This window comes from Microcaecilia unicolor, chromosome 2 (assembly GCF_901765095.1).
Source record: "Microcaecilia unicolor chromosome 2, aMicUni1.1, whole genome shotgun sequence".
NCBI lineage: Eukaryota > Metazoa > Chordata > Amphibia > Gymnophiona > Siphonopidae > Microcaecilia > Microcaecilia unicolor.
The window spans coordinates 3,611,420-3,638,511 of NC_044032.1; the positions used below are offsets into that span (position 1 = coordinate 3,611,420).

At 47.5% G+C, this 27,092-nt stretch overlaps 1 protein-coding gene across 1 annotated transcript in view; it reads left to right on the forward strand.

Moving 5' to 3' along the window:
• LOC115462755 (receptor-type tyrosine-protein phosphatase kappa-like) overlaps nt 1–27,092 on the forward strand; it is a 230,236-nt gene that overhangs the window by 33,424 nt on the left and 169,720 nt on the right. The window contains exon 2 of the mRNA XM_030192735.1: nt 24,824–25,015. Coding sequence (XP_030048595.1) covers nt 24,824–25,015 — 192 coding nt within the window. The remainder of the gene's footprint in view (nt 1–24,823; nt 25,016–27,092) is intronic.

Sequence of the window (27,092 nt, forward strand, 5' to 3'; positions counted from 1 at the left end):
CTACCCTCGCTGTCCGGCCGCTGCTGCAAGAACAAAAAACATGCTTTCACCTGAAACGGAGACAACCTAAAGGTGAGAGAGAGGGAGGCAGGCAAGTAGGCAGGCAGCCTGAACGTCTGAGGGAGGGAGGGAGCAAACCAGCCAGCCAGCCTGAATGTCTGAGGGAGGGAGGGAGCAAACCAGTCAGCCAGCCTGAACGTCTGAGGGAGGGAGGGAGCAAACCAGCCAGCCAGCCTGAACATCTGAGGGAGGGAGGGAGCAAACCAGCCAGCCAGCCTGAACATGGGTGGAAGGGAGGGAGACAGCTTCATCATGGTGGCAGTGGCAGGGAGGGAGTCAGCTTCACCAAGACAGTGGGAGGGAGGGCCATGACCCTGAAAGGCAGAGTGAGGGGGACTCACGACCCTGAAGCAGGGGGGGGGGGAGGGGAGGAAAAGGAAAGGGGGAGGGGAATCACGGGGGGGGGGGGGGGGGGAGAGAAGGAAGGAGGGGGGCCCCTGCCACACACTCTCATTCTCACACACACACAGCCTCACTCTATGTCAAACAAACACACACAGTACCACATTCACTCTCTCTCTCTCTCACACAGTCACTCACACACACACACTCTCTCTCAAACATACACACTACGATGAAAACCTTGCCAGCGCCCGTTTCATTAGTCTCAGGAACGGGCCTTTTTTACTAGTCTATTTATAAAATGACAGATTATAAAACACAAAGTCTTGCATGTATCAAAAGTGTTTTCCATAAGAAAATGTGTGAAAGATTATATAGGAAGAGAGAAAGAAATATATGATCATCATATCTGCTAAGAAGAGAAACATGCAATAAAAACAAAGTGAAAAGAAGAAGGTAGGTAATTAATTAATTATATCCCACATTATCCCAAACAAATTTGAGTTCAGTGTGGCTTACAATAAACAGTATAGGATACTGGGATAGCTATGGATGTTTAACATTTGAAAAATCTATTATGAATGAGAAATTGTACATGAAGCAAATTTAATTATCCCACTAACTACTCCCATCTCTAGATCATTTATAAATATGTTAAAAAGCAGCAGTCCCAGCACAGACATTTAGAGAACCCCACAATCTACCCTTCGCCATTGAGAATACTGACCATTTAACCCTACTCTCTGTTTTCTATCTTTTAACCAGTATTTAATCCACAGTAGGACACTACCTCCTATCCCATAACTGTCCAATTTCTTCTGGAGTCTTTCATGAGGTACTTTGTCAAAAGCCTTTTGAAAATCCAACAACACAATATCAACTGGCTCACCTTTATCCACCCCTTCAAAGAAGCAAGATTTCCCTTCTCTAAATCCATGTTGGCTTTTTTTAAAAGTTACATTTGTACCCCGCGCTTTCCCACTCATGGCAGGCTCAATGCGGCTTACATACACAGGTACTTATTTGTACCTAGGGCAATGGAGAGTTAAGTGACTTGCCCAGAGTCACAAGGAGCTGCCTGTGCCTGAAGTGGGAATCGAACTCAGTTCCTCAGTTCCCCAGGACCAGAGTCCACCACCCTAACCACTAGGCCACTCCTCCACCTTGTCTCATTAATCCATGCTTTTGAATATGCTCTGTAACTTTGTTGTTTATAATAGTCTCTACCATTTTGCTCGGCACCGAAATCAAGCTCACCGGTCTATAATTTCTCGGATCTCTTCTGGAACCTTTTTTTAAAAATTGGTGTTACATTAGCTACCCTCCAATCTTCCGGAACCATGCTTGATTTTAAAGATGAATTACACATTACTATCAATAGTTCCACAAGTTCATTTTTCAATTCTATCAGTACTTGGGGATAAATACCATTTGGTCCAAGAGATTTGCTACTCTTCAATTTGTCAAATTGCGCCATTACATCCTCCAGGTTTATAGAGATTTCATTCAGTTTAGCTGACTCATTGTCACGCTTCTAACGGAACTTCTAGGTTAGTGAGCCCTTGGGCCACTGCCGAGGAGCGGCAGCGGCAGGAGAATCACTCAAACACAAGACAGGCAGAACAGACTTCCCGGCACCCTGGGCTGGAACTTTCAGACAAAGGCTGCCGCCGAGGCAGCTCAGGCCGGCACCAACTGGACCGGAAGTATCCCAAACTTCACCTGCACCTAACCACCGTTCCTCAGGGGTTGAGCCCCAGAGTGCGGGTGGTCGGCAGGACTTACCGGACAGGGCAGGAAAGCAGAACTGCAGGGACCAGCAGGATAAAGGAACCAGGAACCCAGCTGGAGCAGGGCAGGCAACCGGCAGCTGAGTAAGCCAGGAGACAAGCCGGGTCTGGGCAGGCAGCAAACGGCAGAGTAAGTCAGGAACAAGCCGGGTCTGGGCAGGCAGCAGACAGTAGAGTAAGTCAGTAAACAAGCAGGGTCAAAACCTAAATCATGAAAAACTCAGCAGCACTGCAGACGACTTCCACCAAAGGAAACTCCTCTGAGGACCTCTGTTGCAAGGCAACTAGGGACCTACCCAGGTGGTTAATAAAGGCAGCCCACAAGGGAGTTCACCAGGTACGGGTACTGCTTAAAACTCCCAAAACAATCTGGAGGACTGGACAATTCGGACCGGACCGGACCAGCATATCTTCTGGAACATGGGAAACGGTAAACCATCAATTCGCAACATTCCCCAGGTCTAACCCCCAGGGACCGAGGTGACTGCAAGCCAGGAACCTTGGCACAACCGTGACAGTATTCCTCCCTCAAGGCCTCCCCGGACTTCTCGGGAGGTCTGGGTCTCCCTGGATCTTCTTGGTGAACTCGGCTGACACGATTAGGCGGGTTTCCAACGTCCATATCCTTAGGCACCGGAAGGGAACTGGCTGGTTGAGGGCGAGACTGGGCTTTGTTACCCGAGCAGGGTTGAGTACCTGGTGCTGGAGTAGAGCTACGGGCCATGGTTTGCTGCAAGCTAGCCTTTAGATTCTTGGATCTCTGGCTCTCCGGATTGTCCTGAAGCTTAGGTCCTGGGGTCGGCTTCTTACGTAAGGTGCGGGACCACTGTCCCCAAGGAGGCGTCTTAGCATTCCTGTTGCCCGGACTTTGGGGCCTGGGCACGTTACCGGATTCCACTTGGCACTGGTTGATCGGGGGTAAGGCACATGCGCAGGTCATCCCCCTTGTTAAAGTCTTAGAGTCCTGGGAGTCACTAATATCCGTCCATCCATCTGAATCCTGGTCCAACTGTTCACCGACCACACTATCGGTGTCAGGGATAAAACAAAGTTTCTGGCACGACTCGCCCCAGTCCACGATCTCACCCTTTCCCCAGTCCAGGACCGAATTGTGTCTCTGTAGCCAGGGAAGACCCAACACAATGGGCTGCACCGCTGAGGGAAGGACATATAGAGAGATGTCCTCCCGGTGATCGCCAATCTGCAAGCTCACGGGAACCGTTTGAGAGTTTACATATCCTTGAATACTTCCATACACTGAAAAGAGCAGGATGGTCTTAGGTAGTTCTTGTGTTGGAATGCTAAGTTGCTGGACCAGAGACGCGGTTATAAAGCTTCCACCTGCCCCGGAGTCCAGAAAGACCTCAGTATGCTCTTGCTGGTGACCTAGGTCGAGCACTGCTGGCATTAAGAACTGGGTACGCAGAAGGTTAGAAGGTTGGCTTATTACTGTGCCCGCAGTCAGACCTGGCCCCAAGGATCCAGGTTTCTGTGGGCAGTTGACCTAGTAGTGTCCCGTCTCACCACAATACAGGCAGAGGTTGAGGGTTCGACGTCTCTGTTTCTCTTGAATCGTGAGAGGGGTATGGCCTAATTGCATGGGTTCTGCTGGTGGTTGAGGGGGTACCTCCCACGGACAAGGAGTCTGTGGTAAAACTGGATGGCTAGTGGTCTTAATACCTATCTTTTCTATGGAACGCCGTTCTCAGCCACGCTCCTGGAATCGAATATCAATCATAGTACAGATCTTGATTAGCTCATCCAATCTGGTGCGAAGTTCACGTCCAGCCAGCTCATCCTTAATCTGCGGTGCCAATCCCTGCCAAAAGGTTGCGATTAGACTTTCATTGTTCCAAGCCAACTCAGAGGCCAAGGTGCGGAACCTGATCGCATAGTCCCCCAGGATCTGTGTCCCTTGCTTGAGTCTCAAGAGTGACGCAATTGCGGAAGTAACCTTCCCTGGTTCTTCAAACACTCGTCTAAATTGCTCCAGAAACCCCTGGAAATCATGAAGCACCGGATCGTTCTTCTCCCAAAGCGGGGAAGCCCAAGCTAAGGCTTGACCGGACACCAGAGACATAATGTACTACTACTACTACTTATCATTTCTATAGCGCTACTAGACGTACGCAGCACTGTACACTTGAACATGAAGAGACAGTCCCTTGACAGAGCTTACAATCTAATTAGGCCAGACAAACAGGACAAACAAGAGATAAGGGAATATTAAAGTGAGGATGATAAAATAAGGGTTCTGAACAAGTGAACAAGGGTTAGGAGTTAAAAGCAGCATCAAAAAGGTGGGCTTTTAGCTTAGATTTGAAGACGGTCAGAGATGGAGCTGTAAGCTATTCGAGTTCTCTCCGTGGGGAAATCTTGGGACTGGAGTTCAAAAATAATTTCACACTGATTGAGAAACCCTCTACAGTCTCTGAGATTACCGTCATATCTCGGGGGTGACTTAAGACGGATACCTGACGAGACAGCAGCTCCTGCCGGTGCGGAATCTGGACTCGAAGCTGGAGAAAGGGCTGCTTTCGTAGATGCTGCCATAAGGTCCTCCAGTTGGCCTAAACGGACCTCCACGGTACGGAGGACGTCGCTGATCCGTGTGAAGTTCTGAGAGTGCTCCTGGAGCGTCCGCAATACGGGTGATCCCTCCAAGCTCATGGCCTTGCAATTTGTCACGCTTCTAACGGAACTTCTAGGTTAGTGAGCCCTTGGGCCACTGCCGAGGAGCAGCAGCGGCAGGAGAATCACGCAAACACAAGACAGGCAGAACAGACTTCCCGGCACCCCGGGCTGGAACTCTCAGACAAAGGCTGCTGCCGAGGCAGCTCAGGCCGGCACCAACTGGACTGGAAGTAGCCCAAACTTCACCTGCACCTAACCACCTAAATAATAAATACAGACAGCCAAAAAATACTCTGAGTCACAATCAACCACAACCTTACTCTCAAGAGCCAAGTAAATACCATAATAAAGAAAATGTTCTATTCAATGTGGAAACTCAAACGAATAAAACCTTTCTTCCCGATGGAAACCTTTCGAAACCTAATACAATCAATGATCCTAAGCCATGCAGATTACTGCAACGGAATCTATGCGGGATGTAAAGAACAACTCACAAAAATACTCCAGACTGCCCAAAACACAGCAGCCAGACTGATATATGGTAAAGCACGATTCGAAAGTGCTAAACCCCTGCGAGAGAAGCTGCACTGGTTCCCAATCAAAGAACGGATCATCTTCAAAATCTGCACTTTGGTCCACAAAATTATCTACGGCGTAGTCCCAGGATACATGACAGACCTCATAGATCTACCAACGTCTTGCAAGGTTCCGCGTTAGGAGTTACGGATCAAGAAAGGGATCTGGGTGTCGTCGTCGATGATACGCTGAAACCTTCTGCTCAGTGTGCTGCTGCGGCTAGGAAAGCGAATAGAATGTTGGGTGTTATTAGGAAGGGTATGGAGTCCAGGTGTGCGGATGTTATAATGCCGTTGTATCGCTCCATGGTGCGACCGCACCTGGAGTATTGTGTTCAGTACTGGTCTCCGTATCTCAAAAAAGATATAGTAGAATTGGAAAAGGTACAGCGAAGGGCGACGAAAATGATAGTGGGGATGGGACGACTTTCCTATGAAGAGAGGCTGAGAAGGCTAGGGCTTTTCAGCTTGGAGAAGAGACGGCTGAGGGGAGATATGATAGAAGTGTATAAAATAATGAGTGGAATGGATCGGGTGGATGTGAAGCGACTGTTCACGCTATCCAAAAATACTAGGACTAGAGGGCATGAGTTGAAGCTACAGTGTGGTAAATTTAAAACGAATCGGAGAAAATTTTTCTTCACCCAACGTGTAATTAGACTCTGGAATTCATTGCCGGAGAACGTGGTACGGGCGGTTAGCTTGACGGAGTTTAAAAAGGGGTTAGATAGATTCCTAAAGGACAAGTCCATAGACCGCTATTAAATGGACTGGAAAAATTCCTCATTTTTAGGTATAACTTGTCTGGAATGTTTTTACGTTTGGGGAGCGTGCCAGGTGCCCTTGACCTGGATTGGCCACTGTCGGTGACAGGATGCTGGGCTAGATGGACCTTTGGTCTTTCCCAGTATGGCACTACTTATGTACTTATGTACTAACCAGAAACAGAATCGGATCATCACGATCATACCTAAACCTACATTACCCAAACTTCAAAGGACTAAAATACAAAACAACTTACATATCTAGCTTCTCCTACGTAAGCGCACAACTATGGAATGGACTCCCAAAAGCTGTGGAAACAATCCATGACCACCTAAACTTCAGGAAATCACTAAAAACTCACCTCTTCAAAAAGGCCTATCCCACCGATCCAACGTATATCCCCACACCCAGCAACACAGCATAACCAATGATCATACTGAACAATTTACAATCTTCATTCCCTTCGACCCTGTGACGCCTGATTCACACCTATCTCATTTGACCACAACATAACCTTGTATTTGTTATCAACCGAATTGGCAAATGCCTTTACGGTACTATGTAAGCCACATTGAGCCTGCAAATAGGTGGGAAAATGTGGGGTACAAATGTAACAAAATAAATTAAAGTGTCTGTGTTGGTTTAAGTTTTCAAATTGCATTACAAGCTTTAAACGTTTACCAGGTTGTCTGGTGTATTTCATTGAATCTCCATGTTTGCCTGATCTAGTGAGTGGATTCTGAGGGCATTACAATGACAATACCCCCCCTTTGATAAGAGTATAGGAGGGGTAAGGAATACTATCGCAATACCCTGACTAGTACATTTGTCAACTGCAGGGGTATCAATCGGGTATTTATTTGCAATACATGCTATTTCGAGGGCTGATGTGAACCCATATATCTATGAGCCACAGTACATAAGAACATAAGAGTAGCCATACTGGGTCAGATCAATGGTCCATCTAGCCCAGTATCCTGTTTCCAACAGTGGCCAAGCCACGTCACAAGTACCTGGCAGAAACACAAATTGTGGCAACATTCCATGCTAACAATCCCAGGACAAGCATTTGCTTTCCCATGTCTGTCTCAATAGCAGACTATGGACTTTTCCTCCAGGAATTTGTCCAAACCTTTTTAAATATCAGATATGCTAACTGCTGTTAGCACCTCCTCCGGCAAAGAGTTCCAGAGCTTAACTATTTGTTGAGTGAAAACATTTTTCCTCCTATTTGTTTTAAAAGTATTTCCATGTAACTTCCTTGAGTGCCCCCTAGTCTTTGTACATTTGGAACAAGTAAAAAATAAATGTACTTCTACTTGTTCTACACCACTCAGGATTTTGTAGACCTCAATCATATCTCCCATTATTCGTCTTTTTTCCAAGCTGAAGAGCCCTAACCTCTTTAGCCTTTCCTCATATGAGAGGAGTTCCATTCCCTTGATCATTTTGGTCACTCTTCTTTGAACCTTCTCTAATTCCACTATATCTTTTTTGAGATATGACGACCAGAACTGAATGCAATACTCAAGGTGAGGTCGCACCATGGAGCTATACAGAGGCATTAAAGTATTTTCAGTCTTATTCACCATCCCTTTCCTAATAATTCCTAACATCCTGTTTGCTTTTTTGGCTGCCACTGCACATTGAGCAAAAGATTTCAGCTTATTATCTACAACGACACCTAGATCTTTTTCTTGAGTGCTAACCCCCAAGGTGGACCCTAGCATCTGGTATCTATGATTTGAATGATTTTTTCCAATGTGCATCACCTTGCATTTATCCACATTAAATTTCATCTGCAATTTGGTTGCCCAGTCTTCCAATTTCCTAAGGTCGTCTTGCAATATTTCACAGTCCACACGTGTTTTCACAACCTTGAATATTTATTTATGACATTTATATCCCACAATATTCCCGCCCATGGGCAGGCTCAATGTGGCGTACAATAATTAATAAGCAAACAATAATACAAAGTACAGTGGACAAGGTCACAGGAGAGAGAGAGAAATAACGAAGGAGGGAGAGGAAGAGAGGGGAGGTGGCAAATTATCACGGAGGGAGCCGCAGGCTAAAAGGGTATGGCACCTGTTGGGTTCTTAGTGCCAAAAAGGAAGGTCTTGAGCCGCTTCTCGTGTCATCCTCAAATTTAATTACCTCGCTCATCTTTCTCATTTCCATATCATTTACAAATATGTTAAATAGCACTGGTCGCAGTACTGATCCCTGTGGTACTCCACTGTTCACCCTCCTCCATTGAGAGAAATGACCATTTAACCCTATCCTCTGTTTTCTGTCCAATAACCAATTCCTAATCCACACCAGAACCTTGCCTCCTATCCCTTGACTCTTTAATTTTCTCAGGAGTCTCTCAAGAGGAGCTTTATCAAAGGCTTTCTGAAAATCTAAATACATTACATCAGCTGGTTCACCTTTATCCACATGTTTATTCATGCCTTTAAAGAAATGAAGCAAATTGGTGAGACGAGACTTCCCTTTGCTGAACCCATGCTTACTCTGTGTCATTAAGCCATGTTTGTCTATGTGTTCCGTAGTTTTATTGTTTATAACAGTTTCCACTATTTTGCCTGGCACTGATGTCAGGCTTAAACTAGGTACTGTTGTGCCTGCTAGAGCCTATCTGTTAAAGCTGTGGTACAAATTTCAAGTTTTAAAACTAGGGGAAAAAGAATATGGAGACTAGTTGATAAAGTTTGCTTTTTTTTAATTATTATTATTATTATGCCTATCACTAACCTATAGTTCCTCCTTTAAACCCCAATCTTTAAGTTCCCAAAGCACAAAGCAAAATAATGTTCACTTACCAGAGAAATGTCCTCTTCTCTCAGAACTTCTCAGAAAGAAAGTTAAGCGGGACCTTTCCTCTGCATATAATTTTGATCTAAGGTGACTGCTTCAAATAGACCCTTTCAATCTAACTCAGTAATCAGATTGCCCTTAATAACCTTTACAAATACTCTGCTTCCTCATACATTACTTAACACCTAATTCAGGTCAGTAGCAGTGCTACCTCTCCAGCAGCCAAACAACAGAAAATAACTGTCTTTTAGAACAGAATTTGAGCTTTGCTACAATCCTTTTTAATGTTGTTTGGCTGTTAAGTTTTTGAAGATTAAGATCTCCTAGAATTAAGATATTTGAATGAGCAATGCATGAGTTTGAGATGAAATCCATAAGCTCTGTCTGGCAGTAATTCCAACTAGTAGGTGGTCTGTAAAACAGGACGCAAGCTAAATAATCACAAAGAGTAGAATGATGAGTTTTGATTGCAACAATTTCTAGGAGAGGGGACATATGATCTGTGCAAGTTTCTACTTTGAGGTAGGAACGATGTATTACTGCAATCCCACCACCTCTCCTACCTACTCTGTCCCAATGCACCACCTTGTAACCTGGCAGGCAAAGGTCTAAAACAACTAGGCACCTGGATCCATGTATCTGAAATAAAAAGGAGATCTAGGTCCTTGGATAAGATCCAGTCCAATATAAGTTCAGGCTTGTTCACAACAGACCTGGCATTTATGTAACCCACTTGAAAGTGATGAAAATGATCAGCCATCTTCTTGTCGCGCTGGATATTTATAAGGCAACCAGATCGTGTTGGAAGGGAATCAGGTGAGTTATGAAAGCACATGCGCTCCAACTGACTGGCAGTGTGAGTTGGACAGCGAGTCAATGGTCTTCTGCTACTCGTGATAGTAGGAATGAAGCTAAACTCTGGTTCTGACGCGGTGAGCGTAGTGCGGATTAGGATAAGTGAGTAGAAAATCAAGAGGAGGCTGGAGGAAAACATAGTGGCTGAACACGCAGGGCGAGTGCACCTCCCCCTGTTTATAATTTGCGTGTTCCCCCACCTATTCTGACCTCATCCTCCCCCAGACTGCACTTACACAGTCCAGGAATTAACGAACTCCATAATCAGAAGGACTCGCTGGGATATAAGAAGATAGTTTATTTCAATCTTACCAATGGCAATACAGGCAAATCAGGCAGTCATATGATTTGAACAGCAGTCCACGACACGTCCTATCTCTGTCTGACCATCTGGAGTCTTCTGCTCTCTTCTTCTTCTGATCTAATACCCTTCTGACTCCCATTTTTATACTATTTTCACCCTATTCATTTCAATGGACCCCAGCTTTGTCACCAGGGTTCTTGGACCTTATCAGTTGATCGAAATGACTTCACATACTATCAAGCTCTAAGTATAAGCAAGGTATGCTCAGAGCGCATCTTATTAGATGACTTTGCATTTTCCCCAAACTTTCCCTTAGCCCCCTCCTTTGGATGTTCTCACCCGGGGTGCAGCTGACCCAGTACTCTCTCTACACAACCATAGCAACTCTTGCTCATGACGTCTTGCAGGTGCCAGTCTCAGGGAGCAAAGCCCCCCCCCCCCCCTTGCCAGCTCTCAATTACCTCATTTCAGCACTTGCTACAGTGAAATGTAACTGTGTCAAAGGTGATCTCTGATTCTTACAAGCTAGCTCTCTTTTGTATCAGAGATGATTTTGATTTTAAGAAGCCTAGCTCTTATTATGAGCCATTGGCCTGTATTTTACTGAGAGCAAGGGCTAGCATAACTCTTCACCCCGTAGTTCACAACCAGCTAGACCATCCGATGCAGGAAACAGCCCCGTCAGCAGGAACATGAACCACCACTTCAGGGCACAACAGACTAGCAATTTATATAAATGGCGCAATCCAAGGAACAGAAGCATCAAACTGGGGCAGACCCACAGAAATTGGTCAAACTGAGAGAGGGCTGCAGCTGATAACGGCACTCAGCTCAGGAATTGGTGGCTGTTGTCGAGTGGTCAATGAGGGGAAGGGATTAGCTGAATCTCAGTCCAGGGCAGTGGTGGCTGACAGATCAAGAATCAGTTTTGTGCAGACGCAGTGCAGCAATGTGATCTGATCACCTGATCAGCTGAACAATAAAGCTGAAAATACATCTCTTCAGAGCAGGAGGATGGCAGAGCAGGCACCGCAGTAAGATGGGCACAGCGGAGGACCAGCATCGGCAAGAGGAGAGGGAGCAGGAAACCTGAAGGAAGTGGTCAAATGGTGGACCGCAGCTGAGCGGCCGTTAGCGCTGGCAGAGTTCAAAGGTGTTGGTGGGCCTGCTCGCACTTCTTAAGGCCACAAGAGCAGCTGCTCACCAGGGACGGATCAACCAGCTTTAGCGTGTGTAGCCCACAGAACTACCAGCGGGTGAGCAAGTGCCGGTTCAAATTATTCTCCGCACAGCGTTGCACTCTCGGCATGGTCGGTAACGTTGGCCATGGTATGGGCAGATGGTCTCCAAAGATGGCCCCTCGGCACGGTGAACAAAGCCAGGCACGGATCTAAGTAAGAAAAAAACGGGCCCGTCTTCTGCCAATAGCAACGAAACTCAATGAGGGACGCGGAGCTAACGGTTATGTCGACCCTCTAAACGGCAGCCATCTTAGAAATAAACGCTATAGTTTGATATTTCTTCACTGTGCTTCTATACAATACAGATATCCAGATTTCAGTGAGGATATCCTGTTTTCTGATGAGTTCATCATCTTAACTGTTGTTGTAATCTGCCATGGGAAGATAGAATATATTGAAATTAAATGGAAGTAGAATTAAACTCTCCTTTCATTGGGGCACATGAAATCACATTTTCATGTGTTTTGTAGTTTACCTTTTAGGTACACAAATGGATTATTCTATTTTGAACATGTTTCAGGGGCAAGTGGTTTTATAAGTCAAAATAAAAATAAATATTTTGTTTCATGCAGATCTCTTTTGCTTAAACATAAATGGGTTATAAATCCCTAATGCAGTCCATTGGTTTTCTTATATTTTGTTCTTGTGATGACTTATACTGTGTCAAAACTAAAAACTCTTTATTTGGTTGATAATAAAAGGAATACTATCCACCCTAAAAAGTTGTTTCTCCGAGGACAAGCAGGCTGCTTGTTCTCATGAATGGGTGACGTCCACGGCAGCCCCGAGGAACATTTTCTTAGCAACAAAAGTTTGCTAGAGCCTTCAAATGTGCGTGGGCATGGCCATCTTTCGCCTGTCGCGCGAGAGTCCCGATCAGTTCTTTTCTTTCCGCGGTAAGGGAATGACTGCTTGCGGTCTCTCCGTGTGCCCTGAAAAGAGCCTTTGTTTTTTCACGTTTTTTTCCACTTCTTCTGTTAGTTTTGCTCTGCTTGAGCTGTTCTTTTATACAGAAACCCCCCCTTATTTTCTAGGTTTTGTCCCTTTTAAGTTTCTCTTTATTTCCGTCGCGTTTCTCCTTTTTGTGCCCTTCTTTTGGCACCATCGAGAATTTTGACTTCGCCGCCGCTATTTTTCTGTCCCTGACATCGAGGATTCCCAGCAGCTTCAAGAAGTGCACTCGGTGCAACCGGGCAATCTCAGGTACCGACCCTCACGCGTGGTGTATTCAGTGCCTTGGGCCCGACCATCGCCCAGACGCATGTAAGTTGTGTCTTAGCCTTAAAAAGCGGAAACAGATGTCGAGACAAGCTCAGCGGGACTGTCTATTTGGAGCTTTGCCCGGTTCTTTGGCGTTGACATCGGTACAGAGGTCGGCAGCGTCCATATCGGCACCAGAGATGGCATCGACATCAGGAGCGCAGGTAATGGCTGTCCAGAGACCACCACACACTGGGAGCAGTGAGCCGTCGAGTGGGTCTCCATATGCCTCGAAAACTCCTGCTGTGCAGGCCCATTGGGACCAACCACTTTTGGACCCGACCCCGAGGAGACGTGTGGATTCCACGTCCTCCTTGTTGGTACCGAGGAGTACTGATGACGTGCCTCGAGCGAAGGCTAAGAAGCATCGCCATCGGTCTCCTTCCAGAGCTCCGAGACGTCGAAGGATTCGGCACCCGTGAAGCGTCGACGCCGGGAGGACCGCTCACCCTCCATTCAAGAGGTGTCGTCATCGGACAGCCCAGTACCGCCTCCTGGCCCTTTGCAGATTCTGCCTCCGACTTTTCCACTGGCCCCACAGCCTTTCCCGGCAGAGACTCTGGACGAGCGCATCCGAGCCATTCTTCCAGGTCTGCTGGAAGGGCTGCTGCGTCAGTCTGTTCCAGTACCGGGGTGCTTGCGCCCTTGGTACCGTTGATGGAGGCGGCAACTGGCTCTCCGTTCGTGGTGAGGTCTTCGACGCCGGTGCCACCCAGGTTGACTCCCCATCACCGTCATTGGAGGGAGCTTCATCGCCGCCGGCACGGGAGTCGACCTCTTGACATCGTCATCGAGGACCTGGTTCCTCGGAGACGAGACGGGCCCGGTTTCAGACTGCAGTCAGAGAACTCTTGTCCGACACTGAGGAGGATGCCTCGTGGGAGGAAGAGGAGGATCCCAGATATTTCTCTTCTGAGGAGTCTTGTGGTCTTCCCTCTGATCCTACCCCTTCACCTGAAAGAAAGCTTTCTCCCCTGGAGAGTCTTTTTTTCTCTTCATTTGTTCAGGAGATGTCTGTGGGCATTCCCTTCCCTGTGGTATCTGTGGATGAGCCCAGGACTGAGATGCTCAAGGTTCTTGACTATCCTTCGCCTCCTAAGGAGTCATCCACTATTCCTTTGCATAATGTCCTTAAGGAGACATTGCTTAGGAACTGGATGAAGCCATTAACTAATCCCACCATTCCCAAAAAAGCTGAGTCCCAATATCGGATTCACAGAGAACCTGAGTTGATGAGGACGCAGTTACCTCACGATTCTATGGTTGTGGATTTCGCTCTCAAGAGAGCCAGGAGTTCTAGAGATTTTGCTTCGGAGCCCCCAGGATGAGAATCTAGAACTCTGGATTCTTTTGGGAGGAAGGCCTATCAGTCCTCTATGCTCGTGTCCAAAATTCAGTCTTACCAGCTCTACACGAGCATCCATATGCGGAACAATGTGAAGCAACTGACGGATTTGGTGGAAAAGCTCCCTCCGGAGCATGCCAGGCCTTTTCAGGAGGTGGTCAGGCAGCTGAAGGCATGTTGTAAATTCCTGTCCAGGGGTGCTTATGACACTTTTGATGTTGCATCCAGATCCGCTGCTCAAGGTATGCGGAGACTCTCATGGCTGCGTGCCTCTGACCTGGACAATCGAGTCCAGCAGTGGCTTGCGGATGTTCCATGCCGGGGGGGGGGGGATAATATTTTTGGCGAGAAAGTCAAGCAGGTGGTAGAGCAACTCCACCAGCGGGAAACCGCCCTCGACAAGCTCTCCCACCGGGCGCCTTCAGCATCTACCTCAACAGGTAGACGTTTTTTCCAGGGAAGGAGGACTGCTCCCTATGCTTACAATAAGCGTAGGTACAATCCACCTTCCCAACAGCCTTGTCAGGCTCAGCCCCAGCACGCTCATTCGTGTCAACAGCGTGCGCCCACACAGACCCCTGCATCTCCCCAGCAAAAGCAAGGGTTGGGCTTTTGACTGGCTCCAGCTGAGCATAGCCGCTATAAAAGTACCTGTGCCAGATGATCTACCGGTCAGGGGGAGGTTAAAATTTTTTCACCAAAGGTGGCCTCTCATAACCTCCGATCGGTGGGTTATTCAAAAGGTCCGGTTAGGGTACTCCCTCAATTTGATCTCCAAACCACCAAATTGCCCACCGGGAGCTCAGTCCTTCAGCTTCCAGCATAGGCAGGTACTTGCAGAGGAACTCTCCGCCCTTCTCAGCGTCAATGCGGTCGAGCCCGTTCCACTAGGGTAAGAGGGGCTGGGATTCTATTCCAGGTACTTCCTTATGCAAAAGAAGACAGGGGATGCGTCCCATCCTAGACCTAAGGGCCCTGAACAAATATCTGGTCCGCGAAAAGTTCAGGATGCTTTCCCTGGGCACCCTTCTCCCCATGATTCAGGAAAATGATTGGCTATGCTTTCTGGACTTAAAGGATGCTTATACACACATCCCGATACTTCCCGTTCACAGGCAGTATCTTCGATTCCGTCTGGGAACACAGCACTTCCAGTATTGCGTGCTGCCCTTTGGTCTCGTGTCTGCGCCCAGGGTGTTTACAAAATGCCTTGCGGTTGTTGCAGCGTCGCTAAGCAGACTAGGAGTGCATATGTTCCCTTACCTTGACGATTGGCTGGTAAAGAACACCTCCGAGACAGGAGCTCTACAGTCCATGCAGATGACTATTCAACTCCTGGAGCTACTAGGGTTTGTTCTAAATTACCCAAAGTCCGATCTTCTTCCAGTTCAAAAACTAGAATTCATAGGGGCTCTGCTGGACTCACAGACTGCTCATGCCTATCTCCCCGAGGCGAGGGCGGACAACCTTCTGTCTCTTGTTTCCATGGACAGAGCGTCGCAGCAGATCACAGCTCGGCAGATGTTGAGGCTTCTCGGCCATATGGCCTCCACAGTTCATGTGATTCCCATGGCTCGTCTTCATATAAGAACGGCTCAATGAACCCTAGCTTCCTAGTGGTATCAAGCTGTAGGGAATCTAGAGGATGTGATCCAGCTGTCCACCGACTTTCACAATTCCCTTCGGTGGTGGACGATTCGATCCAATTTGACCTTGCGACGTCCTTTTCAAATTCCTCACAACTCAGAACGAGGGGGCGCTCCTGCATCCCAACCTCCATTCTCTGGCTCTTACGGCGTGGATGTTGAAGGTGTAGACTGCCTCCTTGGGTCTTTCAGAGAGTGTCTCCCGAGTCTTGCTTGCTTCCAGAAAAGATTCCACGAAGAGGTGTTACTCTTTTAAATGGAGGAGGTTTCCCGTCTGGTGTGACAGCAAGGCCCTAGATCCTCGCTCTTGTCCTACACAGACCCTGCTTGAATACCTTCTACACTTGTCAGAGTCTGGTCTGAAGACCAACCCCGTAAGAGTTCATCTTAGTGCATTTAGTGCTTTTCATTATCGTGTAGAAGGTAAGCCTATCTCTGGACAGCCTTTAGTTATTCGATTCATGAGAGGTTTGCTTTTGTCAAAGCCCCCTGTCAGACCTCCTACAGTGTCATGGGATCTCAATGTCGTTCTCACCCAGCTGATGAAACCTCCTTTTGAGCCACTGAATTCCTGCCATCTGAAGTACTTGACCTGGAAGGTCATTTTCTTGGTGGCTGTTACTTCAGCTTGTAGAGTCAGTGAGCTTCAAGCCTTGGTAGCCCATGCTCCTTATACTAAATTTCATCATAACAGAGTAGTCCTTCGCACTCACCCTAAGTTCCTGCCGAAGGTGGTGTCGGAGTTCCATCTGAACCAGTCAATTGTCTTGCCAACATTTTTTCCCCGCCCTCATACCTGCCCTGCTGAACGTCAGTTGCACACATTGGACTGCAAGAGAGCATTGGCCTTCTATGTGGAGCGGACAAGCCCCTTCAGACAGTGCGCCCAAATGTTTGTTTCTTTTGATCCCAACAGAAGGGGGGTTGCTGTCGGGTAATGCACCATTTCCAGTTAGCTAGCAGATTGCATTTCCTTCACTTATGCCCAAGCTGGGCTGACTCTTGAGGGTCATGTCACGGCTCATAGTGTTAGAGCCATGTCAGCGTCAGTGGCCCACTTGAAGTCAGCCACTATAGAAGAGATTTGCAAAGCTGTGATGTGGTCATCAATCCACACATTCACATCTCACTACTGCCTTCAGCAGGATACCTGACGCGATAGTCGGTTTGGGCAGTCGGTGCTGCAGAATCTGTTCGGGGTTTACAATCCAACTCCCCCCCCCCCCCCCCCCGGCCCATTTTTTTGTTCTGTTCCAGGCTCCACTGTCAGTTATATGTTTCTTCGTAGGTCAATCCTTGTTATGTCCTTGCCATTGCGAGGCCCATTTGACCTTTCTTTGTTGTTTTGAGTGAGCCTGGGGGCTAGGGATACCCACATGTGAGAATAAGCACCCTGCTTGTCCTTGGAGAAAATCAAGATACATACCTGTAGCAGGTATTCTCCGAGGACAGCAGGCTGATTGTTCTCACATACCCACCTGCCTCCCATTTGGAGTTGTCTCTTTCCTCTTTGCTTTGTTATTGAACTGATCGGGACTCTCGCGCGATGGGCGGGAAGATGGCCGCGCGCCCGCCCGCGTGCGTTCGAAAGCTCTAGAAATCTTTTGTTGCTTGGAAGATTTCCGTTCCTCAGGGCTGCCGTGGACGTCACCCAGTCTTGAGAACAATCAGCCTGCTGTCCTCGGAGAATACCTGCTATAGGTATGTATCTTCATTTTTGTGGCTGTACATGAGGAATTGTGGTATTGAATAAATAAGTGTATGTTTGTGTCCCTAGTCAAGAAATCCAGTTAATCGTTTAACATTATGTAACATAGTCACAGAGGCATGGTATGTTCGCATTTTTAACATGGTAATACTAGGGCCCAGCTAAGGAACAGGTTATTTTGAGTTAGTCTTCACTGGACCAAACTTGCTTCCCTTGTGCCATCACTATCTAGCAGGATACACTGAGGGGCATAATCGAACGCGGACGCCCATCTCCATGGGCGACTATCTCAGAGGACGGGTACACAAAGGGGCGGGACAGACTGTATTTTCGAAAAAGATGGGCATCCATCTTTTGTTTCGATAATAGATTTGGGCGGATTTGAGATGGGCGGTATCGGTTTTCAGCGATAATGGAAACCGAAGCCGCCCAGCTCAAAAATGAACACATCCAAGGCATTTGGTCGTGGGAGGGGCCAGGATTCGTAGTGCTCTGGTCCCCCTCACATGCCAGGACACCAACCGGGCACCCTATGGGGCACTTGTAAAAAGTTTTTAAAAAACATTAAAATACCTCCCAAGTTCATAGCTCCCTTCCCTTAGGTGCTGAGCCCCCCCAAATCGCCCCCAAAACCCACTCCCCAGAACTCTACACCATTACCATAGCACTTATGGGTGAAGGGGGGCACCTACATGTGGATACTGTGGGTTTTGGGGGGGTTTGGAGGGCTCCCATTTACCACCATAAGTGTAACAGGTGGGGGGGGGGGGGGGTGGGCCTGGGTTCACCTGCCTGAAGTGCACTGCACCCAATAACAACTGGTCCAGGGACCTGCATACTGCTGTCATGGAACTGGGTATGACATTTGAGGCTGGCAAAAATTTTTTTTAAAGTTCTTTTTTTTAGTGGGAGGGGGTTAGTGACCACTGGGGGAGTCAGGGGAGGTCATCCCTGATTCCCTCCGGTGGTCCTTTGGGCAGTTGAGGCACTTTTTGGGGACTTGTTCGTGGAAAAAAAGGGGTAAAAAAAAAGCGGCCCAAATTCTCGCTACTGCCGCTCTTCTTTTTTCCATTATTGGCCGAGGGCGCCCATCTCTCCTTGGCCGATAAACACGCCCCAGTCCCGCCTTCACCACGCCTCCGACATGCTCCCGTCAACTTTGTCCGTTCCCGCGACAGACTGCAGTTGGAGGTGCCCAAAATCGGCTTTTGATTATACCGATTTGGGCACCCACGGGAGAAGGGCGCCCAACTTCCGATTTGGGTCGGAATATGGGCGCCCTTCTTTTTCGAAAATGAGCTGGACTGTGTCTTAAAAGGTGGAGGATAAAGGATTTTGTTGTTGTAATCTGCCATGGGAAGATAGAATATATTGAAATTAAATGAAAATAGAATTAAACTCTCATTGGGGCACATGAAATCACATTTTCATCTGTTTTGCAGTTTACCTTTTAGATACACAAATGGATTATTCTGTTTTGTTTCAACCTAATTCATGTTTTAATGCAGGGTAATGTAATAAATAAATAGAGAGAAACTCTGAATGTTGAGCACCTGATTCTCATAACATGATGTCTGTTTTAGTGGCCTTGACCAGGAGAAAAAAAATCTCTGTACAAATATAACATGTGCTAGAGTGTCCCTATAACCAGCCCCTCCAAATGAAACACTGGGGAGCGCTGAAAGAGACAGGGGAAAGGGTTAACATGGGGAGAGAGAAAGATATAGTAAATGCTGGACAGGGATGGAGAAGGACACAGAGTCAATACTGGACAGGGAGAGGGTAGGAGCATTGAAACACAAAGAGGCAGTGCTGAAAAGGGGGGGGGGGGGGAGATAGGGGCTGTACTGAAAAGGAGGGGGATAGGGACACAGCGGCACTACTGGAAAGGGTGGGGGGGAAGGAGATAGGGACACAGGGCACTACTGGAAAGGGGAGAAGATGGGGACACAGAGAAGGCACTACTGGAAAGGGGGAGGAGGTAGGGTCACAGAGTAGAAAACAGTAGAAAAAGGTATTTTATTTTCAATTTGATATTAGGAATATGACAGTATTTGAAAATGCACATCTCTGATACCTTCAAATTAGCAACCCTGCAGGGGTCTGAGTGTATTTTCTTAAGTCATTTTGGATGTACTGCAGCACAGATTTTGATGGGTAGAGTCAGGAACTGCAAATCCCACATGAATTTGGGATGCGAGTTCACACTAGGACTGGTTGAAAAATCTCCCTTCTGTAACTGGATCATTTGGCAGCTCTATACACAGCTATTTGATAGTGGGGACATAAAACGAAAGATCAGTGCCAAACAGATGTAGAGAACGAAAGGAAGAAGACAAGAGGCGAGAGAAGAAATGGAAAGGCCAACCTGGAAAAGAATTTGTATGGCTGACTCATGGAACATGGTAAAAAAAAGACTGGGACCAGCCAAATTCCCAGACAACAAAGGTAGAAAAAATATTTTTATTTAATGCTTTGTAAGGACTGAGATGTACCTGCTTTGTAAAATGTACATTTTTTTGTATTTTTATTTTGCAAAGTACAGGAGAAAATGCATTTCTGTTTCGTTTTTTTTTTAACCAGAGTTGCACTATTTATAGAGTCTGACTTCATTGGGCAGAGGAGGGGGTTCTCTATTTCAATTTTTGTTCTTGTTGTTGTTGGTGGTTTCTTTTGTTTTGGGTTTTTTTTAATGGCTCCCTATTCTGTATTAGATTGGAATATTGTCACAATTTGGGTTTCTGCCAGGTGCTTGTGACCTGGGTTGGCCACTGTTGGAAGCAGGATACTCGGCTACATGGACCATTGGTCTGACCCAGTATGACTACTCTTATGTTATATAGATGAGGGTCTGTCCATGTTCTGCATGTGTGCCTGAGGTGAAGGATTCTGCTAGCACGTAGCATCTGTGTAGGAATGTGTAACAGTGCACTTGGCAGCTTGTCTCGGTTTCCCAATAGTAGGTGTATTGGTGTTTTAGAGCTCAGTGTAATATATATAGCAGTCTTCTGATAGGTAGTTTAGGGCTGTTATGGTATGGTAAGGTTTGTGTTCTAGGGCAGTCCTGGAGTACCCCCTTGCCAGTCAGGTTTTCAGGATATCCACAATAAATATGCATGACATTGATTTGTATATACTGCCTTCATTACATGCAAATCTTTGTCATGCAGATTCATTGTGGATAGCCTGAAAATCTGAATGGCAAGGGGGTACTTCAGGACCACCTAGGGAAACACTTCACTAGGTCCCACTGTAATATTTATAGTACTGTCTTTTTGTAGGTGGATTAGGGCTGTTATGGTGTGGTAAGTTTTCAGTATAGGTTTTGGGTGTCTTTTTGCAGGGGTTTGTGTTATTTCACAAAATGTCTAGCCCTATTTGAAAGTAAGCTCTGGGGCAAGGGCCCTTGTCACCTAAAATAAAAATGCTCAGGACTAGTGTTCTTCACATCCTGTAGAATCACCACACAAACAAACACCCATCTGATTTAAACACGGTGTCTAGCAGTGGAAGGAATGTGTGTGCTATTCCTGAGGTGATGGTCACGATTTGAATATTTTTACTTTGTAGTTAAGAAGACAGGTTGCCTGCTCTGGCCAGTACAGGGATCTCTTCTGCATCCTGCCTCTTGATGTAACCTACTGTTTCCTTGCAGGCAGGACACAACAGAGACAGCCTGTAATAATCAGTGCCCGCTACAGCCCCTGAGCAACAACACAGACACTGCTGTGTAGCTGACACCAACTGGCGCCTATTTTATAAACGTCTGCTCCCCCTGAGATCAAAACCTGGCTACGCCTCTGTTGAGCACCTGATTCTCAAAGTAGACATATTCCAAACACTATAATGAAAATAAAATGATTTTTTTCTATCTTTGTTGTCTGGTGACTTTGTTTTTCTGATCATGCTGGCCAAGTATCCGATTCTGCTGCTATCTGTCCTCTTAACTCCGTTTCCAGGGCTTCCTTTCCATTTATTTCTTTACTTTCCGCCTTTCTTCTTCATTTCTTGCCCTACATCCGTAAGTAAAAGCTGGGTCCTCCACAGACTTGACTGTCCAGTGGATCCAGCTTCTGCCTATTTTCTTCATCCATGTGGTTTTTCTCCTCTCTTCCTTTTTCCTCATCTCATCTCCTTCCTCACTCTTCCCTCCCCTTCATCCATGTCCAGCAACCTTCCTCTCTCCCCTGCCCTCCCCTCCATCCACCCATGTCCAGCAACTCTCCTCTCTCCCCTGCCCTCCCTTCCGTCCACCCATGTCCAGCAACTCTCCTCTTCCCTGCCTTCCCCTGCTTCCACCCATGTCCAGCAATTCTCTCCTCTCCCCTGTCCCTCCAGCCACCCATACCCAGCGATTCTTTCCTCTCCCCTGCCCCCCTCCAGCCACCCATGTCCAACAATTCTCTCCTCTCCCCTGCCCCCCCTCCATCCACCCATGTCCAGCGATTATCTCCTCTCCCCTGCCTTCCCTCCAGCCACCCATACCCAGCAATTCCCTCTTCCTCTCCCCTGCCCCCCCTCCAGCCACCCATACCCAGCGATTCTCTCCTCTCCCCTGCCCCCCCTCCAGCCATCCATACCCACCCAGCGATTCTCCTGTCTCCCCTGATTACCTCTGTCAAAGAGACTGCATTATTGAAAGTGCTGCCCATCTCTAGCCTTCCCTTCGAGTTTGTTCCCTCAGAGTCCCGCCCTCGCGGAAAGAGGAAATGACATCAGAAGGCAGGACTCTGAGGGAACGAACGAAGGGAAGGCTTGATAGGCAGGGCTTTTGATGACACAGCCGCTTCGACGGAGGTAAAAAAAGATTTAAACCCCGAGTGTGGGAATGTTGGGTGGGCGGGCCTGGAGGGAAAGTGGCTGGGCCCGGGCCCGTCCAGGCCCGCCCGTGGCTACGCCCCTGTACTATACAATAATGAAAGCTTTGATGTTATAATGAAATGTAGCTGCAGGTTCTATCAGATCTCTGGACAGGGCAAAGTAGAAGGAATCAGCTGCTTATCATCTGGGATCACATACGACAAAAGTTTGGGAAGCACTGCATTGAAGTGACTCAAGTGAATATAAAATCCATCTTTTACAGGTGGAGCTCTATAACAGAGCTGCCTTCATAGCATATCAAGGTGACGTGGAGGGGCACAATGGAAAGGGACGCCCAAGTTTTGCTGAGGACGTCCTCATAAAACATCTCGACGGAAGGGCGGGGAAACCCGTATTATCGAAACAAGATGGATGTCCATCTTCCGTTTTGATAATACGGTCGGGGACGCCCAAATCTTGAAATTTAGGTCGTCCTTAGAGATGGTCGTCCCCAGACTTGGTCGTTTCTGATTTTCGCCGATAATGAAAACCAAGGAGCCCATCTCAGAAACGACCAAATGCAAGCCCTTTGGTCATGGGAGGAGCCAGCATTCGTAGTGCACTGGTCCCCCTGATATGCCAGGACGCCAACCGGGCACCCTAGGGGGCACTGCAGTGGACTTCAGAAATTGCTCCCAGGTACATAGCTCCCTTATCTTGCATACTGAGCCCCCCCAAACCCCCCCAAACCCACTCCCCACAACTGTACATGACTACCATAGCACTTACGGGTGAAGGGGGCACCTAGATGTGGGTACAGTGGGTTTCTCGTGGGTTTTGGAGGGCTCACATTTACCACCACAAATGTAACAGGTAGGGGGGGATGGGCCTGGGTCCGCTTGTCTGAATTGCACTACACCCACTAAAACTGCTCCAGGGACCTGTATACTGCTGTCATGGAGCTAAGTATGACATTTGAGACTGGCAAAAAATATTTTTAAAGATGTTTTTTGAGGGTGGGAGGGGCATAGGCGCCCCGTATAAGAGGCTTGGGGAGGCTAGGCATATTTTCAAAGCACTTTGGGAGGCTAAGTTCCATAGGTTTCTATGGAACTTTGGGAGGCTAAGTGCTTTGAAAATGAGCCTGTAAGCCTCCCCAGCCCATCTTGTGTTTCTTCTGCTGCCCGCCGTCTCCTTCGTCATTTTTACTGCACTGAAGAGTTCTGCCTCGGCACCGGCAATTGAGAGTCAGCCTTCTGCCAGCATCGGGGCTTTCTCTTCAGGCATGTCTCACTCCCTCCCAGCTCTGCAGAAGAGAGGAAGAGTTACGTTAGAGTCCTGGACGAAGCCCCGACGCTGGCAGAAGGCTGACTCTGAGTCTCTAAATTGCCGGTGCCGAGGCAGAACTCTTCAGTGCAGTAAAAATGACGACCGGGGAGACAGCAGGCAGCAGAAGAAACAGGGAGAAAGATGCAAGACTCCCAAAACGAGTGGAAGTGAGCCTTTGAGGCATATTTTCAAAGCACTTTGGGAGGCTAAGTTCCATAGGTTTCTATGGAACTTTGGGAGGCTAAGTGCTTTGAAAATGAGCCTTTGTAGCCCAGTAAGTAAACAAGGAAGCCAATTTGGTTAATGTGTTTCCCCAGCATGACATCCTCACTGCCTTCAGCCCAAACAAAACAAACAAACTTTTGAGCTGCTGCATCCAGGTTGTTCTTGATTGTTGATGGTAACAAGGCTAAAGCTGGGGCACATGGAATCACATTTTAATGTCATCTCATTTGTAGGAATTAGTATTTTAGATACACAACTGGATTATTCTGTTTTTAGGCATGTTTCAGGGACAAGTGGTTTTATAGGTCAAAATAAAAATAAATATTTTTTTAATGCAGATCTCTTTTGTTTAAACATAACTAAATGGGCTATAAGCCCCTAATGGTGTATTAGGTTCTGCCCAGTGTAATATTTTTGGTACAGTAAAGTTCTGAGTGTGTTTTTCCACAATGATGTGCATAGTGTTTTGCAGTTGAGCGATTATGGTTAGTATATGCTTTGAGCAATCACTTTATTCTTTGACATATGATACATATTTAATATCTAAATTTAATAAAAGTATTGTGACTTTTATTTTTATTTATTTTTTTTCTGTGTGTTATCAGACAGTTATGGATTTAAGCTCCACCCCTGGCCCCATCCCTAACTCCACCCCCTTTAGCCTCCCCAAACAGTTGGGCCACCGACCGCCTATGGGGAGGGGGTTAGTGACCACTGGGGGAGTAAGGGGAGGTCATCCCCGATTCTCTCCGGTGGTCATCTGGTCAGTTCGGGCACCTTTTTGTGTCTTGGTCGTAAGAAAAACAGGACCAAATAAAGTCGTCCAAATGCTCGTCAGGGACGCCCTTTTTTTCCCATTATGGGTCGAGGGCATCCACGTGTTAGGCACGCCCAAGTTCCACCTTCGCTACGCCTCTGACACGCCCCCGTGAACTTTCGTCATCCCCGCGACGGAAAGCAGTTGAGGACGCCCAAAATCGACTTTCCATTATACCGATTTGGGCGACTCTGTGAGAAGGACGCCCATCTTCCGATTTGTGTCGAAAGATGGGCGTCCTTCTCTTTCGAAAATAAGCCTGATAATAATTGTCTAAAGCATCTCACAAGCTCTGTCTTTTCAACAGGAAAATGTGAAATTCCTAACTGGGACAGTTGCCTCCAATTTACACCAAATAAACGTTTCTATGCAAGTTCTGAATCTGTGACCATGAGCTGCCCTGAGGGATATGAACTTTCACAGAACATTCAACAAATATGGTGTGAAAGACATAGAGATAACTTGAGTAATGCATGGAATACCTCTGTTACCTGTATCGGTAAGTTTCATAAGAAAAGATGCATCTGCAGTCTGGTCACTCAGACAAGTGCTTTCCCTTCTGTCCCACATGGAGTGAGAGCAGATGCAACACCTTATACTATACAATAATGAAAGCTTTAATCTCTCTATATAAAACGCACCTCCAATGTTCTAATGAAGCCTCTCTTAGCAAAGTGAAGGGGGTGAGATCGCATTGTGTCTGCCCCGCCCACGCGTCAAACGTGATGACGTCGAGGGCGGAGCAATGACACTCAACCAATCGCATCGCTCGGCAGCGAAGCATCAGGGAAGGAGGCGGCGCTCCCGACGTCTAGCCTTCCCTTCCATGTGTTCCGCCTTCTTCTGACGTCAAGGATGACGTCAAAAGAAGGCGGAACACAGCGAAGGGAAACCTACACGTCGGGAGCACCGCCTCCTTCCCCGACGCTTCGCTGCCGGAACCGCCACGGAGGTAAATTTAAAAACAAGAAAAAAACAAAAACACGCATGTTGGGGGGAGAGAAGAGGGTGGCCAGTAAAGTACAACAATGGGAGCGGGAGGGCAGGGAAGAAACGACAGCATGGATGCGAAGGGGGGGGGGGAAGAAGAGGGCGGGCCAGGCTGGCACATGGGAGAGAGAGGAGCATGGATGCGAGGGGGGGTCATGGAAGGGAGAGAGGGGACTTGCTGGAAAAGGATGAATGGAGGCGGCAGGGGACAGAGGAGCATGGATGGGCATGGATTGGGAGGGCAGGGCTCAGGGAGAGAGGGAAATTGCTGGAAAGGGATGAATGGAGGGGGCAGGGGACAGAGGAGCATGGATGGGCATGGATTGGGAGGGCAGGACTCAGGGAGAGAGGGAAATTGCTGGATAGGAATGAATAGAGGGGACAGATGGGCATGGATGGATATGGATTGCAGGGCAGGCCTCAGGGAGAGAGGGGAATTGCTGGATAGGGATGAATGGAGGGGACAGATGGGCATGGATGGATATGGATTGCAGGGCAGGCCTCAGGGAGAGAGGGGTATTGCTGGATAGGGATGAATGGAGGGGCCAGGTGACAAAGGAGCATGGATGGGCATGGATTGGAAGGGCAGGACTCAGGGAGAGGGGAATTGCTGGATAGGGATGAATGGAGGGGACAGATGGCCATGGATGCATATGGATTGCAGGGCAGGCCTCAGGGAGAGAGCGGAATTGCTGGATAGGGATGAATGGAGGGGCCAGGTGACAGAGGAGCATGGATTGGACTCACACTTTCACTCTAACTCTCAAACAGTCACTCTCACATACACTCTCCCAAACATACACACTCCGAGGAAAACCTTGCTAGCGCCCGTTTCATTTGTGTCAGAAACGGGCCTTTTTTACTAGTGTTATGATAAAATGCAGCTGCAGGTGCTGTCAGATCTCTGACACATATTTAGAAGAGTTGAGTTGATTCTAGTGGAAGGACCAGACACAGTGCAAGTTTCAAGCACTGCGTAACCCTAGTAGCGCTCTAGAAATGTTAAGTAGTAGTAGTAGTAGAGTGGCTGGGGCAGTACAGAACAGGATTTCTGCCACAAACAATGAATGTAAAATTCATTCATGTGAATGTAAAATGCCTCTTTTACTGGAGGAGCTGTATAACAGAGCTGCTTTCATAGCATATCAGAGTGACATGATATTTAATCTTTATGATTGTCTAAAGCATCCCACACGTGGAGGGGGATAATCGAACGGGGATGACCATCTTTAAGGACGGTGCCATGAAGGAGCGGGGCATCCCGTATTATTGAAAACAGATCGGCGTCCATCTTACGTTTCAATAGTATGGTCGGGGACGCCCAAATCTTCACATTTAGGTCGATCTAAGAGATGGTCGACCTAAATGTTGAGGTGGTTGACCTTAGAGATGGGCGACCTCGGTTTTCACCGATAATGGAAACCAAGGACGCTCATCTCAAAAATGACCAAATCCAAGGCATTTGGTCGTGGGAGGAGCCAGCATTCGTAGTGCACTGGTCCCCTTCATATGCCAGGACACCAACTGGGCACCCTAGGGGGCACTGCAGTGGAGTTCACAAATTGCTCCCAGGTGCATAGTTCCCT